The sequence below is a fragment of the Lepus europaeus genome, chromosome 4 (assembly GCF_033115175.1).
Source record: "Lepus europaeus isolate LE1 chromosome 4, mLepTim1.pri, whole genome shotgun sequence".
Classification (NCBI taxonomy): Eukaryota; Metazoa; Chordata; class Mammalia; order Lagomorpha; family Leporidae; genus Lepus; species Lepus europaeus.
The window spans coordinates 71,942,049-71,963,569 of NC_084830.1; the positions used below are offsets into that span (position 1 = coordinate 71,942,049).

General features: G+C 42.7%; 1 protein-coding gene across 3 annotated transcripts in view; it reads left to right on the top strand.

Moving 5' to 3' along the window:
- Positions 1 to 1,311, top strand: part of EYA1 (EYA transcriptional coactivator and phosphatase 1) — a 163,242-nt gene extending 161,931 nt beyond the window's left edge. For all 3 annotated transcript variants that reach the window (XM_062189549.1, XM_062189550.1, XM_062189551.1), the window contains one exon: positions 1,097 to 1,311. In XM_062189549.1, coding sequence (XP_062045533.1) covers positions 1,097 to 1,177 — 81 coding nt within the window. In that variant the 3' untranslated portion in view covers positions 1,178 to 1,311. The remainder of the gene's footprint in view (positions 1 to 1,096) is intronic.
- Positions 1,312 to 21,521: the final 20,210 nt, after the last annotated feature.

Consider the following 21,521-nt stretch of genomic DNA (forward strand, 5'->3'; position numbering starts at 1 on the left):
CTTGGGCCATCCTCCACTGCCTTCCCAGGCCACAGCAGAGAGCTGGACTGGAAGAGGAGCAACCAGGACAGAACCAGCACCCCAACCGGGACTAGAACCCAGGATGCTGGCGCTACAGGCAGAGGATTAGCCAAATGAGCCGTGGCACAGGCCGGCAAACACATTGTTAATAAATAAGTTTACATCCTAGTAACAGTTAAATGATCTACATTGAAATAGTATTTTCCATTGCCACCTAAAGATAAAAGGCAAAAGCAACAGAAAACCACTCTCATATCTGTTTGCTTCTGTGCCAGATTTTCTTAGTCTGAAATTCTCCAGAATGATTCAGAACTATAATTACAAACTATACTCCAGCCTCCACATTATTCTGTGTAACAAAAGATTATCACATGGACCAAACAGAATTGTGTCCTGTGAAAGATGATTATTTTAAGAAAATAATGTTGTTGATGCAGAAATACTTGTTTATTCAAGGATCTCACAAACACCTCCATCATTTAAACTAGATTTTTAGATTATCCTCTAAATAACAAGTACAAAAAGCAAAAGAACAAGCCACCTAAGAAGTCGATTTAGAGATTTTCACATATGATAAAGCCATTTAAAGGTCAATATGAAGACTGTCAGGAATAATTAAACAAAATTTCTTCATATAGGAGTCAGATAAAGTTCAGAAAAATGTAAATACTCCCAACTAAGAAAAATTGCTTAGACTCATAAAACACAGGCTTTTAAAATCTTTAAGCATTAAAAAATCCACTGAATACATCTTCTGAAGCAACTGTTTTGAGCAAAGTTTCATTCACTGTTTTTAAAGTTTGGAACTGACATTCAAGTACAGTGTAGATCTACATAAGAAATAGCCATCAGCTTCTAAAACCAGTCAGACTCAAGATTGCATTTTGAAACTGCAGTATTCTTTGGGGAGAATTTAGTTTGAGCATTGTTTTAAGCAGATGTCATGTTAGGTGGCAGTTTTCATGTTATTGCAGCACTGGGCTGAGCAGTGTACTGGATTGCAAAGTGGAATTGGAAGGACTTGTGTTGGGTGTACTGTCTGTCCTCACCATGTGTCCCTCCTCACCCCCTGCAGCACGCCATGCCCTTCTGGAGAATCTCTAGTCACTCGGACCTCATGGCACTACATCATGCCTTGGAACTGGAGTACCTGTAACATCCACGTGGCCCTTGGAAACCACACAACAGCCCTGTGATCAGGGACAAATCCAACCGGCATGAGTCTTGTATCAACGCTGGACTCCAAGACTTAGCAATTTCAACATACTGATATGCAGCTGCTGTCGGTCTCAACCCCTGCCCTTCTGGTCCCTGGAAGACCACACCTGTTTGTTCAGAACAGCTGTTGACTCTAGTACTGTGAATCCAACAAAAATAAGCCATGAGAATGTTCTAGCACAGTGTGATGTGTCTCCGCCACATTCACTACACGGTTCAAACCTGTGAAGAAAGGACCTGCAGACATTTCAGTTTTTCGCATTTTCAATGTGACATAAACAGCTTCTCAGATACAGCAAACTTGATGCACAACAAAGACTGAACTGTGTTTCCTGAATACCAGTGGAGGAATTTCTTGTAAAGAAGGTTTACTTTTGGTGTCTCATACCCAGGGTAATCTGTACATCTCTACTTATTTATGAACAGACTTTTTTTTTTTAAAAAAAACAAAACAAAAACAAAAAAAACCCACAGCTTTATGGAGGTATAACTCACATACCATTCATTTCACCTAAATAGACATTTTTGACATCAAATAATTGAAGAGACAGTAGTATAAGAAATAAGTGATTAACACGACGTGGCAAGTACTCTGAATTTTAGCACATCGCAAAGTAGTTTAAAGTATGTCTAATTTAAACATATAATATGTACATCACTGAGACAATCATGTACAGAAAGAATTTTTGGTGTAAATTTGTAATAATGGATGATTCTTTTACATATTGTTAAGGGAAATGCTATTGAAAGGTAGCAATGCCTTGATGGTGAAGCATGAGGCAACACGTGTACAAAGTCACGTGCAGTGCCTTATCAAAGTATTGGGTATAAATATGTAGATAAAGGAAATTCTTTTTTTTTTTTTTTTAGATAATGTTGTCAAGACCAAAAGCATGGCTGTCAAGTGTCAATGAGGATTTTGTTTTCCAATTTTTTTCCCCTATCAATTCTTCTAAGATTTTTCCAATGCTGTTTGGAAGGCCTTGATGGAATAACACAGCAATTTCTTAATTTTGAAAAATAAAAGTCCTCTTCTAACCTCACTTTTTCATTTCAACCCTATTGTATTATATGTAACTACTTGGAAAAAATGATTATGCAAATGTTTCTTCCCACAGAAAGATTAAAGATAGATATATTTTATTAATAAAATGGCTCACGAATTGGAATCTAGCAAGGTTTTCATGTGCTCAGAATTGTTACTGTGTCTACATTTTGTTGGATAGATAAAGGAGGACATTACCACATAGCTGACAATCAGCAGAACTTTGTATTACTCCCTGCACTCGCATTCTGTCTTCCTCTCAGAGCAAAGTTCATTGCGAGCAGTGGACATAGCCTGAGCATTACCACCAAGGAGTCATGGTATTCTCTACCTACATTATGTCTTATGTGGCCAGCCTGCATCTGGAGATTTAAAAATGTCACCTTTGTCATAACAAAGTTTCTTCAAAAGTCATCAGTTTGGGTGCTACTTGCTCTCACCCAAAGCTTTTCATTGTCATGAAATTGCTCCAGGTGAATTTTCTTTCATGTTGTATTGGGAGAAAAAAAAACCACCAGCTATGACCTAGAGTAGCTAAAGAACTACTCTACCCTTTACTGAAGTTTCATGTTGCTGCTAGAATTCATCATTTGTAAATTCTCCAAATTGTTTAAATTAACAATTAGATTCATTTTTTTCTTTTTGTGTGAAGCAAACAGAAGCTGACAATTTTTTAGCCTTTTCATTGTATGTTTTTGTACTCTGCAGACTGAAAATGCAAAGTTTATCTGGGCCTTACTGTATAAAGGTGTGTTGTGTCCACAGTTGTGTACAGAATTCTTGTTAATTTCATGTTTAAGTTAATAAAATTGATTTGTGAAGTACTGTAAGCTCCTTGATGTCAGCACCATCATTTTCTCATGCTTATAGGAAATAAGGATCTTAGTTGCATTAGAATGCTCAAAGTCCAAGAAAAGGAAGCTGTATGAAGCAGTTGCTGTGATGGCTTTATCAGCCCTTTATGGGACTAAACTGGAAGGGTAACAGCTGTTTCCTGGCTCACTGTTAAGAACTGATGAATGGAAAATCTCTTTACTTCCCCCAGAATAATACAAACCGGGCCCTACGATATAACAGAACTCAGCACACACTAGCCTAGATCTCACTCACTACCACAGGACAGTAGTATGAAGCAGTCTCGTCAACAAAGAACACCCACAACGTGTACTTCTATGATTCAGCCAGATTAATCACTGACAGACAGCTATAAAACAACACTACTTGCTGCCTCCTGAGAACTTAATTTTAGAAACACAACATTCAAACACACGGAAATCAAACGTGCACTTGTCTAACCCATATATCAGGCCCATGGTATGTATTTTCCACATGCATACACTGGGCCAAGCAGCCTGAATAATGAGGTGTTTGAGCATGCTCAGGCAGCACAAGTACACAAGGAGTTTGGAGAAAAATCTTTAAAGAATTGTGGGGGTGGGATGTGGAGAGTAAAGGGACTTTTAGGTCTCAGGTGAAGAAAGTATGAAAAATAGGCCAGAAGGAGAGCACAAGCTCAGAGGATGTATTTGCTGAGGCATCGTTTCTAACATGCCATCCCTGGTCATGGGTTTAAAGGGTTCCTTTTTGTCCATGGATTAGAGCTCAGATTTCTCCCCCTTGGTATTATAGAGCCTCCAAATAGGGGCCCTACCTTCTTGCCAGGATCATCTCATCATTACCATAATACCAAACCTTCAATACTCCAGGCTACTTTAACTAGGCTCTGTAGTAGACCAACCAACCCTGAAGCATCTCTACCTCACCTTTTCTCAGAGCATTCCCATCACTGGCCATGGCCTCCTCTACCTCAATCCACCTCAATCATATACTGCCCAGTCTCTCCTCAGAGAACTCAGTGTTACTGCTTTTTCTTGAATGTCACCCAGCCCTGTCCATGCCTTCATTCAGTAGATTCTCTGGTCGCCACCTTTTGGCACTGTCCTAGGTGCTGAGAGCAGGATGTCCTTGCACCCAGGACTGAGTTCACACTGGAGTTGGTGGAAACAGACAATAAATTAAAACGGGTAAGATACATTCAGGTGGGAAAGCTTCTCTATGGAAACAGAGAACATTGGCGAGTGGCAGGCCTATGCTTTCTTAGGACGGACAGGGCTGAGCTGTATCAGCTGGGACCTGATAGCATGGGAAGATCAGAGTCAAGCATGCAAAGACCCCCAGAGGAGAACACTTCTATGCTTTGTGCTCTTATAATAAAAACCACACCTATGGGTCCAAGAGGAAAAGAGTAGGAGACAGCTTTGTAAATCAAGGGTTACCAGGAAGACTTTGGTAAGACTGTGGTAAAGGTGGTGGCTGCTCTTCTAAGTGAAATGGGAGGCAACTGAGGGTTTTACACAGGAATGTGACCTGGTCTAATTTACTCTTAGATGTACCCTCTCCAGCTGCTTCGTGGAGGACGTCCACCAGAACAAGAGAAGTGGGGATGCCAGTTAGTTATTAGGTCTTTAGGGGCAGTCTAGGTGTACAAAGGCCAGATTTGAGCTAGAATGGTGGAAATGGAAACCTGGGTATGGTTTTAATAAAAGTAATGACAGGATTGACTAGTAGATTGGATAGAGGGGATGATGATAAACAAGAGTCATGACATGTCCAAATCTTATAAGGGGTCTGAAAACCATTGCAAGATAGTACAGCCCAGTGGTTAGGAGCCTGAACTCTGCATTCAGATCACTTGGAATCCTACATTCCTTGTCACAGCAGGGCAAGTTATTAATGTCTCTGTGTCTTACTTTTTCCACCTGTGAAAAGGTAATCATGATAATATCTCCTTCAGGGGATTATTATGAGAACAAAATAATATATGGGAGGTCTTCAAAAAGTGCATGGAAAATTCAGATTGTGAAAATGCTATGCATGGATTTTGAGATATTTTTCAGACAAAATTAGTTTAAATTTTAATTTCATTTTTTTCCTACAACTTTTTGAAATACCCTCATAGGCAAAGTGCTCGTGACACTGCCTGGCAGAATCATGCTGCCTGAGTTTTCAGATACCTTGTTTCCCCCCAACTAAATAACCAGCCCTTTGAATGCACAGACCCTAAAGAAGTACCCTGCACTGTTCTGGCCGGGTCTAGAAAACTGCCAGAGATGGCTTGGTCCCTGACCTCAAGCATAGGGACAGTGACTGCCCAAGAATGCATTACAATTCTAAAAGGGTTCTATGAACAGTACTGAGGGTGGGGCTGATTTGGGCAGCCTGGGCAGGCAGAACTTGTTTCCTGAACTGATGTCTCTGCAGAAACCTGAAGGCTGGGGAAGAGGTGACCTGAGCAGAGCAGGAGAAGGCGAGAGCCTGAGAGTGGCCTGGCTGGGAAGGTGTGCAGCAGGCTGGGCAAGGAGGAAGGGTGGGAGGAACAGCCCAAGACTGTGGGACTGCAGGGATGGAGCGGCCAAGTGAGGGAGAGAGCAAGGGCCCTCTCCTCCATCTCAGAGTAAAATAGCAGGTTTAGTGCTGTCACATGGGGACATGGTGGCTCCCCTTCACAGGAGAAAGAAAAGAAATTGCACTCAGCCTTTATAATGGGTGACACTTCCACATGAAAACAGGCTTAAAATGTTAAATGCCAGTACTGTCTAGTTGAGCCCCTTTTATTTTACATATCATAAAACTTGGGTTAAATGCTTCGCCCAAAGTATCACAGGCAAATAGGCAAAGGCAGGATCCAGCTACTCTCCTGGATGCAACACAGAATCATGAAAAATTTGGAGCTGTCAGGCCAGTAAAGATGGCTCTGCCTTCCTGAACACCAAATACCAGGTGAGCTCAGATGTCCCCTTTGGGTTTTCTGGGCATGTTTAGCATCCTGTCCACAGTGAGTACAATTTTCCAGTGATGTCTGAATGCCTTTTATTTTTTAATTTTTTTTGAGTCTCATTGCCTCCATCCTATGCTATCCTCTCAGCATTAGGCAACTTTGTCTTCCAATGAGCATCTACAAACCTCAGAGAAAACTCGTATGTATTTCATAACTTTTAAAATTTGCTTTTAGGGGCTGGCACTGTGGCATAGGGGTTAAGCTACCACCTGCAGTGCCAACATCCTACATGGGCACCGGTTTGAGTCCTGGCTGCTCTACTTCTGATCCAGCTCCCTGCTAATACACCTGGAAAAGCAGTGGAAAATGGCACAAGTGCTTGGCATCCACTTGGAAGACATGGAAGACACTCTCAGATCCTGGTTTTCAATCGGCCCAGTTCTCGAATTTGTGGCCATTTGGGGAATGAGCCAGCGGGTGGAAGGTCTTTCCCTCTTTCTGTTACTCTGCCTTTCAAATACATAAATCTTTTTAAAAATGCTTTTAAAAACACATGCCTATGTCATGCAATTTTCCAAGTTCAAATACAAAGGAGGCCATTTGCTTAACAGAATGTGGGAATGAGGGACATTGTGTGTTCACTTAAGATATGAAAGAAATGTTCTCCCAGACGCAAGGAACTCACCCGCACTAGAGCAGCTACACACACTTCAACCCAAGTAGTCCCATCCATCCCATTCAGGACAGCTTTTTGACAATCCAAAAGGATCGAGTTAGCAAGAGCATGACTTGCTTTCAATGTCTCTCTGAACGTTTCCATTCCTCTCCATTCTGTGCGATTATACAAACTGACAGGATGACTTGTGGCAGAAGAAATGAAAGGGTTTGTAATTTAGGAAACCTCTGGCCCCGCTGACTGAAAGCAGGTTGTTTGTCAAAAGGAAATCCTGACCTCAGCTAACTGGCAAACTCTGTCAGAAGCAATAGAAGGCAGCCGGGGAGAAAGAACAGTGCAGGGGAGCTTTATTGGCAACAGAAGAGAAACGGATGCTGTGCCCAAGGAAAGTCCTTAGCCGATATCTTGCCAGTAGGGGACCAAGACGTGCCCCAAGGCCCCGAGGGTGTGACCGCACGATCTAATGGTGGTTCTGTCCTAGTTTTGTGGCAGGGACACACTTTGCTGCTGGGGACTATAGCTAGACTGACAACCATGAAAATGGATTCCCTTCAGTTAGCTGGAGTTGGGAGTCCCCTCTGATGCAGGCGCCTCACAGCCTGCGGCGTCATCTATCCATCATCTACACATCTGGCTTGATATAAAGCTCAGAGGTTCACAGATGATAGGGGTGTGCAACTGTGAAAGACATGTGTGTGCCCTACCATTTCCCAAGTGGATACCATCTACCCACTCATTCTTGCTCCCGCCCTCCCTCTGCATGCTGTCTATTGGGCAGGGCATGACCATGACCTCTGGACAACTTAATAGAGGAAAGACAGTTCTAGGAGTTCTCAGCTCCCTATGCCAGTGGTTCTCTATGGACTACTTTCTGAAATCAGCCCAGAAGCTTTGAAAAATTAGCTCCCTGCTAATGTGCCTGGGAAAGCAGCAGGTGATGGCCCAGGTACCTGGGCCTCTGCTACCTACACTTAAGTGCAACCCCACAGATTCTAATCTGATTTGTCTGGGGAGGGGCTTGAGCAGCAGCTATTGCTTTGTGCCAACCAGGAATGAGAGAAAAACATTTGTCATTTGTCATGCTCCAGCAGAGTTAGCCAATCATGACATGAGCTTTCCAGCTTTTGGTCTTTCCTTTCTAATCCATTCCAATTCCTGGTTGGACATGCCCATGACCTTGAAATTTTTATGGATCAAACTCAGCTCCATTCAACAAACATCTAGAGGAATTCCTACCAGGAGTAAGGAATTCTGCTTGGTGTTAGAGGTATCCTCAAGAGACTGGTCATTAATGGGGAAACAGATATGTGATAAAAGATTGCCTGTGATGAAAGCTACCCTAGATTCCAAGGATACCCACCATCTTGGAGCAAAGATTGCAAAAAAATTAACTTGTGATTAGAAGCCCAGAAGTATAGTGATAGATATTGCCTAGAGAAAAGGAGAGGGGCAGCACTATGGCATAGCAGGTAAAGTCAACGCCTGTAATGCTGGCATCCCATATGGCGCCAGTTCAAGTCCCGGCTGTTCCACTTCTGATCCAGCTCTCTGCTAAGGCCTGGGAAAGCATTGGAAGATGGCCCAAGTCCCTGGGCCTCCGCACCCATGTGGGAGACCCAGAAAAAGCTCCTGACTCCTGCTTTCAGATCAGCAGAGCTCTGGCTGTTGCAGCCAACTGGGGAGTGAACCAGTGGATGGAAGACCTCTCTCTCTCTCTCTCTCTCTCTCTCTCTCTTCCTCTCTGTGTAACTCATGTAAATAAATAAATCTTTAAAAAGAGAGAGAGAGAAAAGGAAAAATCTAATTGAGGAGGTGACATATGCATTGGCCTAAATGAAAAGGAAAGAATAAATGCAGGTAGATTCCTTCACTTAGGCCTCCCCCAAATGCTTCCAGTAAAGAGCCCACTTGCTCAGGCCACAGCTCCAGGACTCACAGGCATTCTTAATTCCTGTCTTTCCCTCTCTCTCTCTCCACCTCCCCCTCTCAAGCCTCACTTTCATTTATTGCTAAGACTTGCCAATTTCCCACACAGTATAATCTCTATTTCACCCACTGCTCGCTGTTCACACCCTCAGTATTTTTAATGGAGCTCCTGTAAAAGCTTCCAGTTGGTTTCCCAGCCTTCGTTCTCCCTACTCTGATCCATCACGCCACAATCTGAGGTATCTTTTTAAAACATGAATCCTATGGCCAGTGTTGTACCATAGTATATCAAGCCCACATCCTACATCAGAGTGCCCCGACTACTCCACTTCCCATCCAGCTCCCTGCTAATGGGCCTGGGAAAGCAGCAGGTGATGGCCCAGGTACTTGGGCCTCTGCTACCTACATGAGACACCTAAATAGGGTTCTAGGCTCTTGGCTTTGGCCTGCCCTAACTTTGGCTATTGCAGGCATTTGGGAAGGGAGCCAGTGGCTAGAAGATATCACTCTCTTCCTTCCTACCTTCTCTCTCTCTGCTTCTTTCTTCCTTTCTATCTCTCTCTCTCTGCCTTCCAAATAAATAAATCTATAAAAAAATAAAATGTGAATCCTATTCTAGCACTGCCTATGACTACTTTCAGAATAAAACTCCAGCTCCTTGAGTGTGCTCCAAGGAGGTACCACAGCCCCTCTCTCCCCTGCAGTCAGCTCCACTACTCCCAGCTCTTTAAACCTCTGTTTCACAGGCCTGCTTGCAAGTTCTCCAAAGTCCCAGGCTCTGCCTAGAGGACTCTTCCCATTGTTGGCTTCCCTCACCTTTCTCATCTAAAACACCACACCCTCCCCGAGTCTTTCTGACCAGTCCTACAGAAAGAGATAGCCCATCCCCCAACAAACCCAGCTGTCTTCTTCACTCACAGAGCCCCATTTGATTCTTTCATAATATTTCCCACAACAGATCGGGTCTTATCTGTTGAGCTGGTTCTTTTGTTGTCTGCCTCTTGAAACTTGAAACTCCAGGGAGATGAGGGATGTCACTACGGCTACATTTCCAGGAACAAGGCCAATGGTTGACATGGTAGTCATTTTTATGTTTATGTTGATAATCATGACTTTATTGACTAGATGGATAAATAAACAATGAATAGATGAGCAAAGGCACTGGGGATTAAGAGTGTTACAAATACTGGATAAATTTCGAGAGTTCAGTGAAAGTTGTAAGGTTAGAAGTGGGAGAGTGGGAAAGAATAAAAAAGACCTGAGGGCTCCAGTTGACCAAGGATTCAGACTCTGAACCTCAGGGCTTTACACTTCATCTGTTTTGATGATGAAGTCATAAGAGAATTTCAACGTGGGATTGCTGTGTGGTAGAAACAGCCACATATTCATCTTACAAATGAGGGAGAAATGTACAAAGAAAAATGGGAGACTGGGAGACCTGTGGGAGGTGTTTGCTGTAATCCAAGACAGTATCAATATGATCTGTCCAGCAGCATCCCTGGGGCTAGAAACATAGACATGACCTAGCAGGTGTCCCAGAGACAGATCTGGTCATGAGTGAGCAGAGTGGGCTCCCAAGGTCCTTCTGCTACCCTCCACTTTCCTATCCAACACTGCAAAGGAGCTAGTTGGATCCAACCATGTAGAAAGTTATGCAAAGTTAAGTCTGAGGGTTATAGCTGAGGACGACATTGGTTCATTCTAAATCTCTTCACTCTTCCAGAGCTAGAAGGCTTTGCTGTCTGGAAGTAATTTTACATATCATGGAATGTGTGTGTGTCACACTGAACTGTTTTAAGGGACAAGAATAGTTCCTGAGAATATATTAGCCAGGCTGAATGCATTTACACGTTGTTAAGAAACTGTCACTTTTCCATTTCAAATAGAGAAAGAGGGAGCAAGTTGAAGGGATTTTAAAGACACCAAACCCTATCTAGGAAGGCTCTTATTATCCACCCTTAAGTCACTACTGAAACCTTAGCCTGGAGGTGGTCTCAGGCTGGAGCCTAACCTTAGCCATCTCCAGGCAGGGGTCGGACACAGGCACACAAAAACGCCCACACATTGCACCTCTCCATAACAGGGTGCCACAGCTTTCAAGACAAGACAAGCATCCAGGAGCTGCTAGAAGGAACATAATATAAGACCCCTTTGATTCTGTCCTATAGCATTTCCTTGTTAAGCACAGAGCCCTCTGTGGACAAACAGCAACATACAGAAGACAAGGAAAAGGGAAGGAAGCACAGGAAAACCCAAGGCAAACAGTATGGTGAAGAAAATGGAATATTTGCTGGTGTACTTGGAAGTTCAAAAGATCTAAACTGAGGAGAACCCTCCCACACTTGCTTTAGCCCTGATGTGTGGCGAGGCTTGGACAAATGCCCACCCATCAGTGGCAGCGATCCAAGTGCCTGTGAGCTCAATTCCAGACAGCTTGAGGGAACAGAGGAAGGCAGAGGGGGTCAGTCTGAGTGAGAGGATGCCCACCACCCTCACTGGTCATTCAGAAAGGGCTTCTTTCACTGCCTTGCCTCCGCAGGTCCCTGTCTATAGGAACCTCTCGCTGAGAAGTCACGCCAAGCCCCATCACCTTGCCTCCTGAGTGGTTCAAAAATACCAAAGGCTTTCCAGAACTCCCATTCTTCCTAAGGTAGTTAAAATGCAAGAGGGTGGGGGCATGAGTTGATGGAGGAAGCACACACCCTTATTGGAACATTCTTGTTTTGAAAAACTTCTGCCCTCTGGGGTTGAAAGCATTTCTTGGCCCAGTAGAATCAAGAGGTGCCATGAAAGCTCCAAAAATGTTTCCAGCCCCTGACCTTGATATTTATTTGCAAAGCCTGACAGGAAATCAGTGCTTCGTGTTCCATGAAAAACAAAGGAAAATGCAGGAATCAGAAAAAACAACAGACTGCCCTAAACAGCCTTACTTACATCAACAGACTTTTAAAAAAATATAAATGCTAGAAAAATAGTTCCCTTTGACTGTAATAATTCAATGTGTTCTGTAGACCCACTATGTGCCAGTCCTTCTGACAGGATCTGCACCCTGAGAAGCTCCTCTTTCCAGGGGTGGGAGTGCCGAGATAAATATTTTAGTCAGCTTTTCATTACTACAATCAAAATCCTGGGAAGAGCTAACTTACAAAATAAAAAAAAATGGTTAATTTTTGCTCACAATTTTGGCGGTTCACAGCCCAAGATTGTGTGGCCCCATTGGGCTAGCATCTAATGAATGTGGTGCACAGTGGAAGGTATGCAGAGGGAGGAACACATGGTGAGCCATGAAACAGAGAGAGAGAGCAATTAGGCACAACTCAGCTTCCATAGCCAACTGTCTCTATATATCTACTTTTGCCTTGCCTCAGTGACTTAAGGACTTCTGTTGGGCCCAACCCCTAGACACCATAACAAAATCAACTTCTCCACCCTTAATTCACTGAACATTAGCATTAGCATTCAACATTGGGGACAAAACCCCCAATATGGGCCTTTGGGAAACACCCAATCTATGATCCAAACCATAACAGGTGGTGAGCCAGTTGGACTTCACCAGTAAGAAGCAGCGTGAGCCAACAGCTCCAGGCACAGAAGGGTGGGAAAGATTATTTGGGCAGTCTCCTAGGACAGCACACTGCTCAATCGATTGTGAAGAGCAAATGAAATCTGTTCCATCTGTGAAAGCTGTGGGAATTCTACAGATGTAAAAGGGAAGGAGAGCCTAGCTGGGGGAAAGAATGGGTCATGTGTAAAACAGTTCAGCATGAAATTAATGACACTTAATGACCCGATAGTCATTTATAACCAGCTATATAGTGCTTTATACTTTTCTTGTGGGAAAATCCTAACTTAGTAAGGTGTATATACACACACCCACTCCACGTATACAACCGTGGTTCCATGAGCTTACACAGTATAGTCATGTCTCAGTCATCTAAGTTCGTGTAAGTACCCTCTAGTATGTTCACACAACAATGCCCAATGACACATTTCTCAGAAGTAACCCCATTGGTAAGTGATGGATGACTGTAAATGAGTGACAGTGAGCCCATTAGGGAGATTCCAGAGCTCCCTCATTTTTGAAAAGTATTCCCTCTTTTGATAAGGACATAAGTTCTGAAAATAATTCAATCCTGTTAGAATGATGTAAGAATAAGGACAAGTACTCAGGACCAGGCACCCATTCTCAGAACTAGGAAGACAACAAAGAGCAGTGGGTCCACCAGTTCCTTCCCAGGCAACTATTCTCTCTAGAGCCACCCTGAGTTCCGTATGGTTCTACTCTCACCAATTGCACTATAAGTCATTTATAGACTTTGGGATATAGGAGAGATAACAGGAACTTCAGATTGCCCAGAGACTACAGCCATGTCACTGTCCATTTGATGTGTGCTTTGCATGTTGTTTTAACCATATTGCCTTATATGAAACTGAATTGTCTGCTTCTTAAAGTTTTTCACCTTTGATTACCTGTATATCTTCTACTTTAGCACTTAGAGATTAGTTTTTCACTTTTATTATTATTATTATTTGACAGATAGAGTTAGACAGTGAGAGAGAGAGAAGAGAGAAAGATCTTTCTGTTGGTTCACCCCCCAAATGGCCGCTACAGCCGGCGTGCTGCAGCTGGCACGCTGCGCCGACCCAAAGCCAGGAGCCAGGTGCTTCCTCCTGGTCTCCCATGTGGGTGCAGGGGCCCAAGCACCTAGGCCATCCTCCATTGCCTTCCCGGGCCACAGCAGAGAGCTGGACTGGAAGAGGAGCAGCCGGGACTAGAACCCGGCACCCATGTGGGATGCTGGCACTGCAGGCAGAGGATTAACCAAGTGAGCCACGATGCCAGCCCCTAGTTCTTCACTTTCAATAGCTACCTGGTATTATAGGATATTTACTATGTTATTTATATTATACTATGTTTAAGTAGCATAACTTATTCCATATATTTTCCATTGGCAGAAATTGAGGTAGTTTGTCATATTTTCCTATCATCACCTATGCTATAGCAAACATGCTTTTAAATACATATTTATAAAAGTCCACAAATGATTCATGTAAGTTAACTTCCTAGAACTATGACTAATTAAATGCCAACAAAATTGATAAAAATGTTCTGCAAAATGATTACACTAATTTTTAATCCCACAAAAGTGCTGTAGAATATGGAAGGCTTTTTAGACCCCCAGAACTCTACTTCCAGAGATTCTCATGTAGAAGACCCTAGGTAGGACTTGGAGACCAAAATTATTTAAAGAGTCTGCAGATAGTTTCAATATTTGCCAGTTTTTGCACCCATTTATCCAAGAACAAGGTCAACATTAAATTGTATATTATATAATTGCAACTAAAATATGAAAATGAGAGAGCATTACTGACAGAAATCAAAGAAGTCTTAAATAAATAGAGGGATATATATTATGTTCATGGATTAGAAGACTTCATATTGCATAGACATCTATGGATTATAATGAGTGTTTGTAAACTGAGCCCTTAAATAAAACTAGTTACAGAGCTACAGTAAGAAAGACAGTATTGGCACTAGTGATCTTGGCACAAGAGAGATTAAAACAAACAACCGCCCACCACAACAGAATAGAAACTACGTATCCTAGGATAACAGTATAGCAGAAAAAAAGGTGGCCTTTTCAATAAATGATGCTGGCTCAACTGGATTTTCATGTAGAGGAAAAAGAATCACAACTCCTACTGCTGCTCACCATACATCAAAAGAAAATCCTGAGAGAATGTGGGTCCAAATGTAGAATAGTAGAAATATTAAAAAATATGAAACTATCCTTATGAACTTCAGACAGGCAGGGATCCATCCCTTAAGAGGACACACAAAGCATTAGCCATTTTAAAAGTAAAGTAAATTGGACCATATTAAAATTAAGATGCTCTGCTCATCAAAACACACCATTAAGAGACTGAAAGGCCAGAGTGAAGAAAGCTATTTGTGACACATGTATCTAACAGAGTACTCATAAACAGAATATATTAAGAACTCCTACAAAACAATATGAGAAATAAGAAACCCCAAGATTAAAAGGAGTCAGAGTAAAACATGTAGATGAATACCTACCAACAGAGTAACAGTGGTGAAATTTGGAAGCATTTTAGTCTCTTGATTATGTCTTTATTTTCTGTAGTTTCTAACGCATAAATGATATATTTAAAATAATTTGAAGGTTATCAAATTTGTAAGTAAAGTTTTCCCTATTTCCTAATCACTACCTTTGGCAACCTTCCATTCAAACACTACATAGTCTTCAAAGAGGTAATTTCTTCCCTGAAGCTGTGTGTTTTCAGGACCTAGCCCAGCCCAAGAGGTGGAGTTCTCTGAATTTCCATGACCTCTGCTTTTCTTTTGTATTGGCCTTGGCTTGAACCTCTATCCTCACCTTCAACACCACTGACCCTTCTTTTTTTTTTTTTTTTTTTTTTTTTTTTTTTGACAGGCAGAGTGGATAGTGAGAGAGAGAGACAGAGAGGAAAGTCTTCCTTTTTGCTGCTGGTTCACCCTCCAATGGCTGCTGCGGCCTGCGCATCTCGCTGATCCGAAGCCAGGAGCCAGGCGCTTCTCCTGGTCTCCCTTGCGGGTGCAGGGCCCAAAGACTTGGGCCATCCTCCACTGCACTCCCGGGCCATAGCAGAGAGCTAGCCTGGAAGAGGGGCAACCGGGATAGAATCCAGCGCCCCAACCGGGACTAGAACCCGGTGTGCTGGCGCCGCAAGGCGGAGGATTAGCCTGTTAAGCCACGGCACCGGCCCACTGACCCTTCTACACACACCTGCATCCTGGAAATCTATCTAAGGCCCTGAGATTGACAGAATGAAAACATGGGGAATTGCCTGGCAAAGAGTCTATGGCTCAAAGAGAACCCAGCCCTGTTCTCCAGGAGAAAAGGAACATGTGTGAATAGTGAAGATCAGGATTATTTACCTCTGCCTCCTCCAGGCCATGTCCTCATACTGTTCAGCTTCTCCCAGCAGACACTATGCCAGTGACAGTAGCCTGTACTGGCTCTGGTCTCTCTAGCTTATTTAACTCCATTTTAATATTTTCTGGTAGCAAAAATACATGCTCATGGTAGAGAAATTGAAAAGTACAGAAATATAAAAAAGCAATAAACCCATGTACAACTTTCCCACATCAAGCTTGGCCATTGTTATTAATATTTTCACACCCTCTTTCCAAATTTTCTTAATAGAAAGTTAAGTAAACAAGTAAATTTAATAAAAAGTTAATAAAACTTTTGCTTAACTGCATGTTCAACTTTTTATCTTGTCTTTCAGTTTATGACCTGTATTTGCCCACATCATATCTGGATGTCATGGTTTACGGCAGCAGGATTGTCCACTAGATGAGCACCTACTATGTGCCATATGCTGTGTTGAGCACTTTAGCAGCCATAAGAACTAACACTGGAGAGTGCTATCCATTTTTCTAAGATATGGGTAAAAGAAGTAAAAAGCTAGTAATTCCTACTAGCTTATGGGATGAATACTATTATTAATTCTATTATTCAAAATAATAAGGGAAAAGCCCCCAGTTATAGAACTGTAAAACAGTTACCCAAAGTCACAGAGGTGATCAAGGATAGAACTAGAATAAGAACTTAGAAAATCTGACCAAAATTCCACCTACTTAACACCTAGTGAACGGATAGTAGTGACTGATAACTGCTAAGAACAAGCCGTATGCCACGTACAGAGCTAAATCCTTTACACTCATTTATCTAATTTCTTTTACGCAGCTCCCACCATCACCCTGTTCCTGTCACATTTTGCAGATGAGAAAGCTGAGACCTGGAGAAGATATAAAATGTTTAACTAAGATCAGACAGGGAGGAAGTGGTGGTCTCAAATCTGAACCAGAGGCCAGTGCTGTGGTGTAGTGGCTAAAGCCCCAGACTGCAGAACTGGCAACCCATATGGGCGCTGGTTCATGTCCCGGCTGCTCCACCTCTGATCCAGCTCTCTACTATGGCCTGGGAAAGCAGTTAAAGATGTCCCAAGCCCTCGGGCCCCTGCAACCATATGGGAGACCAGGAAGATGCTCCTGGCTCCTGGCTTTGGATCAGTGCAGCTCTGGCCATTGTAGTCATCTGGGAAGTGAACCAGCGGATGGAAGACCTCTCTCTCTCTCTTTCTTTCTCTCTCTCTCTGCCTCTCTTTGTCTCTCTGAAACTCTGATTTTCAAATAAATACATAAATCTTTTTAAAAAATCTGAACCTAAGTCTGTGGCTCTAGCTCTCAGCTCAATTGTTCTCCACAAAAACATAAACCAGTCTCATTACCAAGGTCAACTCATGAAACTTTCCCCATGTTTTCTTCCAAGAGACTTAATAGTGTGATTCATTTTTAGCCCATTTTTGTATACGGTTCATGGTAAGGGTCCAGGTTCATTACTTTGCATGTGTATGTCAGTTTCCTAGGACAGTTTGCTGTACAGACCATCCTTTCCCCACTGAATGATCTTGGCACCCTTGCTGGAAGTCACGTGGTCACAGCTATGACTTGGCTGATTTGGGAGATGGGGAAGGAGAACTGAAAGAAAAGGAACTAAGTAGACAAGTACCTGCCTCGCACCTGTCTAAGGCATCTTACTAGCTTATTTCATTTGCTTATCTCATTGACTAGACATCTCTTACCTGATGCTCTTCCTCTATAAGTAATAAAAATGGATGTAGATATACTTGCCTAAAAAAAGGTCAACTCCTTTGAAGAGCCTGTTTGCCATGTGTTCCTTTAAAAATCACTTCAGTCAATTTCAGTTCACAATTGATCACACTGATAGGTCTAAGAGTCAAAGGGATCACACAAACAAGACTAGTATCTGCTAATACTAACTGATAGAATCAAAAAGGGAGAGAATGATCCATCATGGGAAGCGGGATACACAGCAGACTCATAGAATGGCAGATGTCCTAAATAGCACTCTGGCCTCAGAATCAGCCCTTAAGGCATTGGGATCTGGATGAAGAGCCCATGAGAGTATTGTAGGCTTGGAAAGCCAAGACACTCTGGAAAAAAAAAAAAGAGGACCTAAATGAAAGATCTCTGTGAGTGAGATCCCAGTGGAAAGAATGGGGCCATCAAAGAAGGAGGTTCCTTTCTCTGAAGGGAGGAGAGAACTTCCACTTTGACTATGACCCTCTCTGAATAAGATCAAAGTCGGCAAACTCAAAAGGCTTCCATAGCCTTGGCAACTCATGACTAGAGCCTAGGGAGATTACTGACGCCATAAACAAGAGTGTCAAATTGTTAAGTCAGCAACAGGAGTCACTGTGTACTTACTTCTCATGTGGGATCTGTCCTTAATGTGTTGTCCAATGTGAAGTAATGCTATAACTGGTACTGAAACAGTATTTTACACTTTGTGTTTCTATGTGGGTGCAAACTGATGAAATCTTTACTTAATATATACTAAATTGATCTTCTGTATATAAAGAGAATTGAAAATGAATCTTGATGTGAATGGAATGGGAGAGGGAGCGGGAGATGGGAGGGGTGCGAGTGGGAGGGAAATTATGGGGGGGGGGAATCCATTGTAATCCATAAACTGTACTTTGGAAATTTATATTTATTAAAAAATAGTTTATTAAAATGTGTATTATAAAAAAAACAATCTCTTCAGTCAACACAAACAGAACCAAATGTTCTACAGGGACCTTAATATGTGTCAACGATTGGCCCCACCCAGAAAGGTGTTTCCTGGACCCTGGAAGAAGACCACTGTGAAGGTGGTATAAGTAGGTTCTAAAGAGCAGGGCTGAGCCTCAGACGCACCCCATTTTTACTGTTTCATTCCACTCTCTTAGGTGAACTTGAATGTACAAGGCTGAGTGTCTCTTTCACTGGGAAGACTAAATCAAGAATTATTTCCCTTGATGTGAACAGTTCAGAAATTCTACATCACTGCTCCACATCAGAAGTCCAGGTGGTCTCCTATAGCTTGGTTTGCCCAAGTTCAGAGGGTCAAGAAATTCTTTGCCAACTCACCAGCCTGTTCTTGGGGGAGCTGACTCTCAAGGGGCCTAGGTATTACTGAGTTCTGTTTGAAAGTGGCTACCCAGAGGTAGACAAGCTGTGAGGGTAAAGGTACAGTCCTCCAGGCTGCCAAGTCAGCTCAAGACTTCTGACACCAATTGCAAGGAATTAGAACCTAATAGCAAATTTGGAAGGCACAGTCTCAAGACTGCCCTCTGCAGCCAACTAAAAATTAACGAGCATTACCCAAATTACTTGCAGGTTTGATAACTCACTAGAATTCGGGAAATTCAATTTCAGCTTTTATGCTCAAAGTTACATCTTATTACAGGGGAAGGAGGCATATCAAAATTAGCCAAAGGAAGAGACTGGTAGGGGCAGAGTTTGGGAAAAGTGGAAGTTGAAGATTTCTATATCTTCAGAGACATAGTTTTCTACTGGTGTTGGTGTGTGACAAGACTGCTGGTATTGCCATCTAACAAGTTCACCTGAGCTTCAGTGTCCAGCGTTCTAACTGTAGCAACATTATATAGATATCATTAGTTGATGGCATACATGGTTGATCTCAGCCTCCAGGTCAACTGAGTGACCCAAAGCCTGTTCTATGAAGCACATATTGTTATTATTTTATATTTTTTAGGAAGATTATTTATTTGTTTGAAAGTCAGTTACAGAGAGATAGGGAATGCAGATGAGAGAGAGAGATCTTCTATCTGCTGGTTCACTCCCCAGATGGCCACAACCGCCAGGCCACAGCCAGAGCCAGGAACTTCTTCCAGGTCTCCCACACGGGCAGCAAGAACTCAGGTACTTGAGCCAACTTTTGTTACTTTCCCAGGCCACTAGCAGGGAACTGAATTGGAAGTGGAGTAGGTGGGACACTTTTATTTTTTTAAAAAATATCTGTTTTAGATTGAGAGAGAGAGAGAGAGAGAGAGAGAGAGAGAGAGAGAATGACACTAAGATATATATGACACTAAGATACATATATACACAGAGAGAGATAGAGGCAGAGAGAGATCTCATGGGCTGGTTCACTCCCCAAATGCCTGCTACGGATAGCTAGGACTGGGAAGAGCCAAATCTGAGAACTGGAAACTCAATTCAGGTCTCCCACAAGGGCGGCAGGGTGCCATTACTTGAGCCATCGCCTGCTGTTTCATAGGACTTTTATCAGCAGGCAACTGGGATTGGGAGCCAGAGACAGATATTGAAGGCAGGTATTCTGCCGGCACCGCGGCTCAATAGGCTAATCCTCTGCCTTGCGGCGCCGGCACACCGGGTTCTAGTCCTGGTCAGGGCGCCGGATTCTGTCCCAGTTGCCCCTCTTCCAGGCCAGTTCTCTGCTGTGGCCCGGTAGTGCAGTGGAGGATGGCCCAGGTCCTTGGGCCCTGCACCCGCATGGGAGACCAGGAGAAGCACCTGGCTCCTGGCTTCGGATCAGCGTGGTGTGCCGGCTGCGGCGGCCATTGGAGGGTGAACCAACGGCAAAAAAGGAAGACCTTTCTGTCTCTCTCTCACTGTCCACTCTGCCTGTCAAAAAAAAAAAAAAAAAAAAAAAAGAAGGCAGGTATTCTGGTGTAGGATGTGGAAGTCTTAATCACTAGGCCAAATGCCTATTTGTTCTTTCTGTGGTGGACAGCTCCTACCCTAAGATCAAGTGTGGCCAGCTCCCTCCCAAAACAAAGATGCTTCTTATTAGGTATGACATAGGTTACCTCCTAAATGCTGAGGGCAAAGGTCAAACCTCTCTTGAGGCCAAATTCTTAGCTACTTAGCAACTCTAACTCCTCAGGACTTAGAGCTCTGGGGTCCTTCTCCTGGCAAATCCATTCAAATAAACCAGCAAACCTGTGATTCTTCAATACCTTCCTTTGACCCTTGGATGAAATACCATCACTTACCAGATTTTTTTATACACAAAGTTGTCACACTGTGGACCAGACATTCTTATCTGTGAACCCCCTGAAACTGCACGTAACATTTTACAAGTAGGTTTGCATTTGGCTGTAGCTGGGGGAAATATAGGAAGTTCATACATTTCATCAGATTTGAAAGTGGTCTGTTTCCCATAAAAGGTTAAATGTTCGTGGCCTGCAGAAAAGTGAACTCTCTTCCATCGCACCCCTACTGCCGGACTACTCCTTGGAGTGCTCTAGGAGTCTTGTTTGCAGTGGAGACAGTGCCTGGGCTGGCAGGGTACGAGCAGCTTTGCTATCTTGGTTTACAAGGCCTCTTGGGTTAATTCTAGAAGCATCAAAGCAAGCTTTTCTTCTGTCTTTCCTGTGCTCTGCAGGCCAACAGTTTCTTGTGCTAAAATAAACAACTGGCAGTTTCATTAGACTCCACAGAAGGAAGGAAGAGGTTTATGTTTCATACCTTTTGGATTATATAAGAACGTTAGAATGTGAACTTCTTCAATCTGTTTAGTTTATTTAAACTTAAAAAATCGTATTAATGTATAAGTAGAATAAGGTATGTCTAACTCTGAGCATTTATAATAAGCATCAGCTGGTGAAATAGCTTCTGAAATAGAAAAAAAAAAACACTTATCTCTGATGGACTTTGTATTTATCACCCTTAGAACTGATTAAGCTATGGGTGCCTGGGAGGGGTGGGGAGAAGGGGAAAGAGGTTCCTCTTGTTTGCAACAGTAGAAGAAAAACCTTACATTTTATTTTGCATCCATTTTAGCTCTTATATAATCATGGAAATTATGACATGTTTGTGCCAGGCAGGATTCAACTTTGTTTTACTTTACTGAGAAATCTGAAATCTGTTCATAAAAATCTGTATTTTCGGTTTATTTTGCTCATCTCTTCAAACATCTTGGTCCTCATCAGACAAGGAAATAAGTACTTGAGGC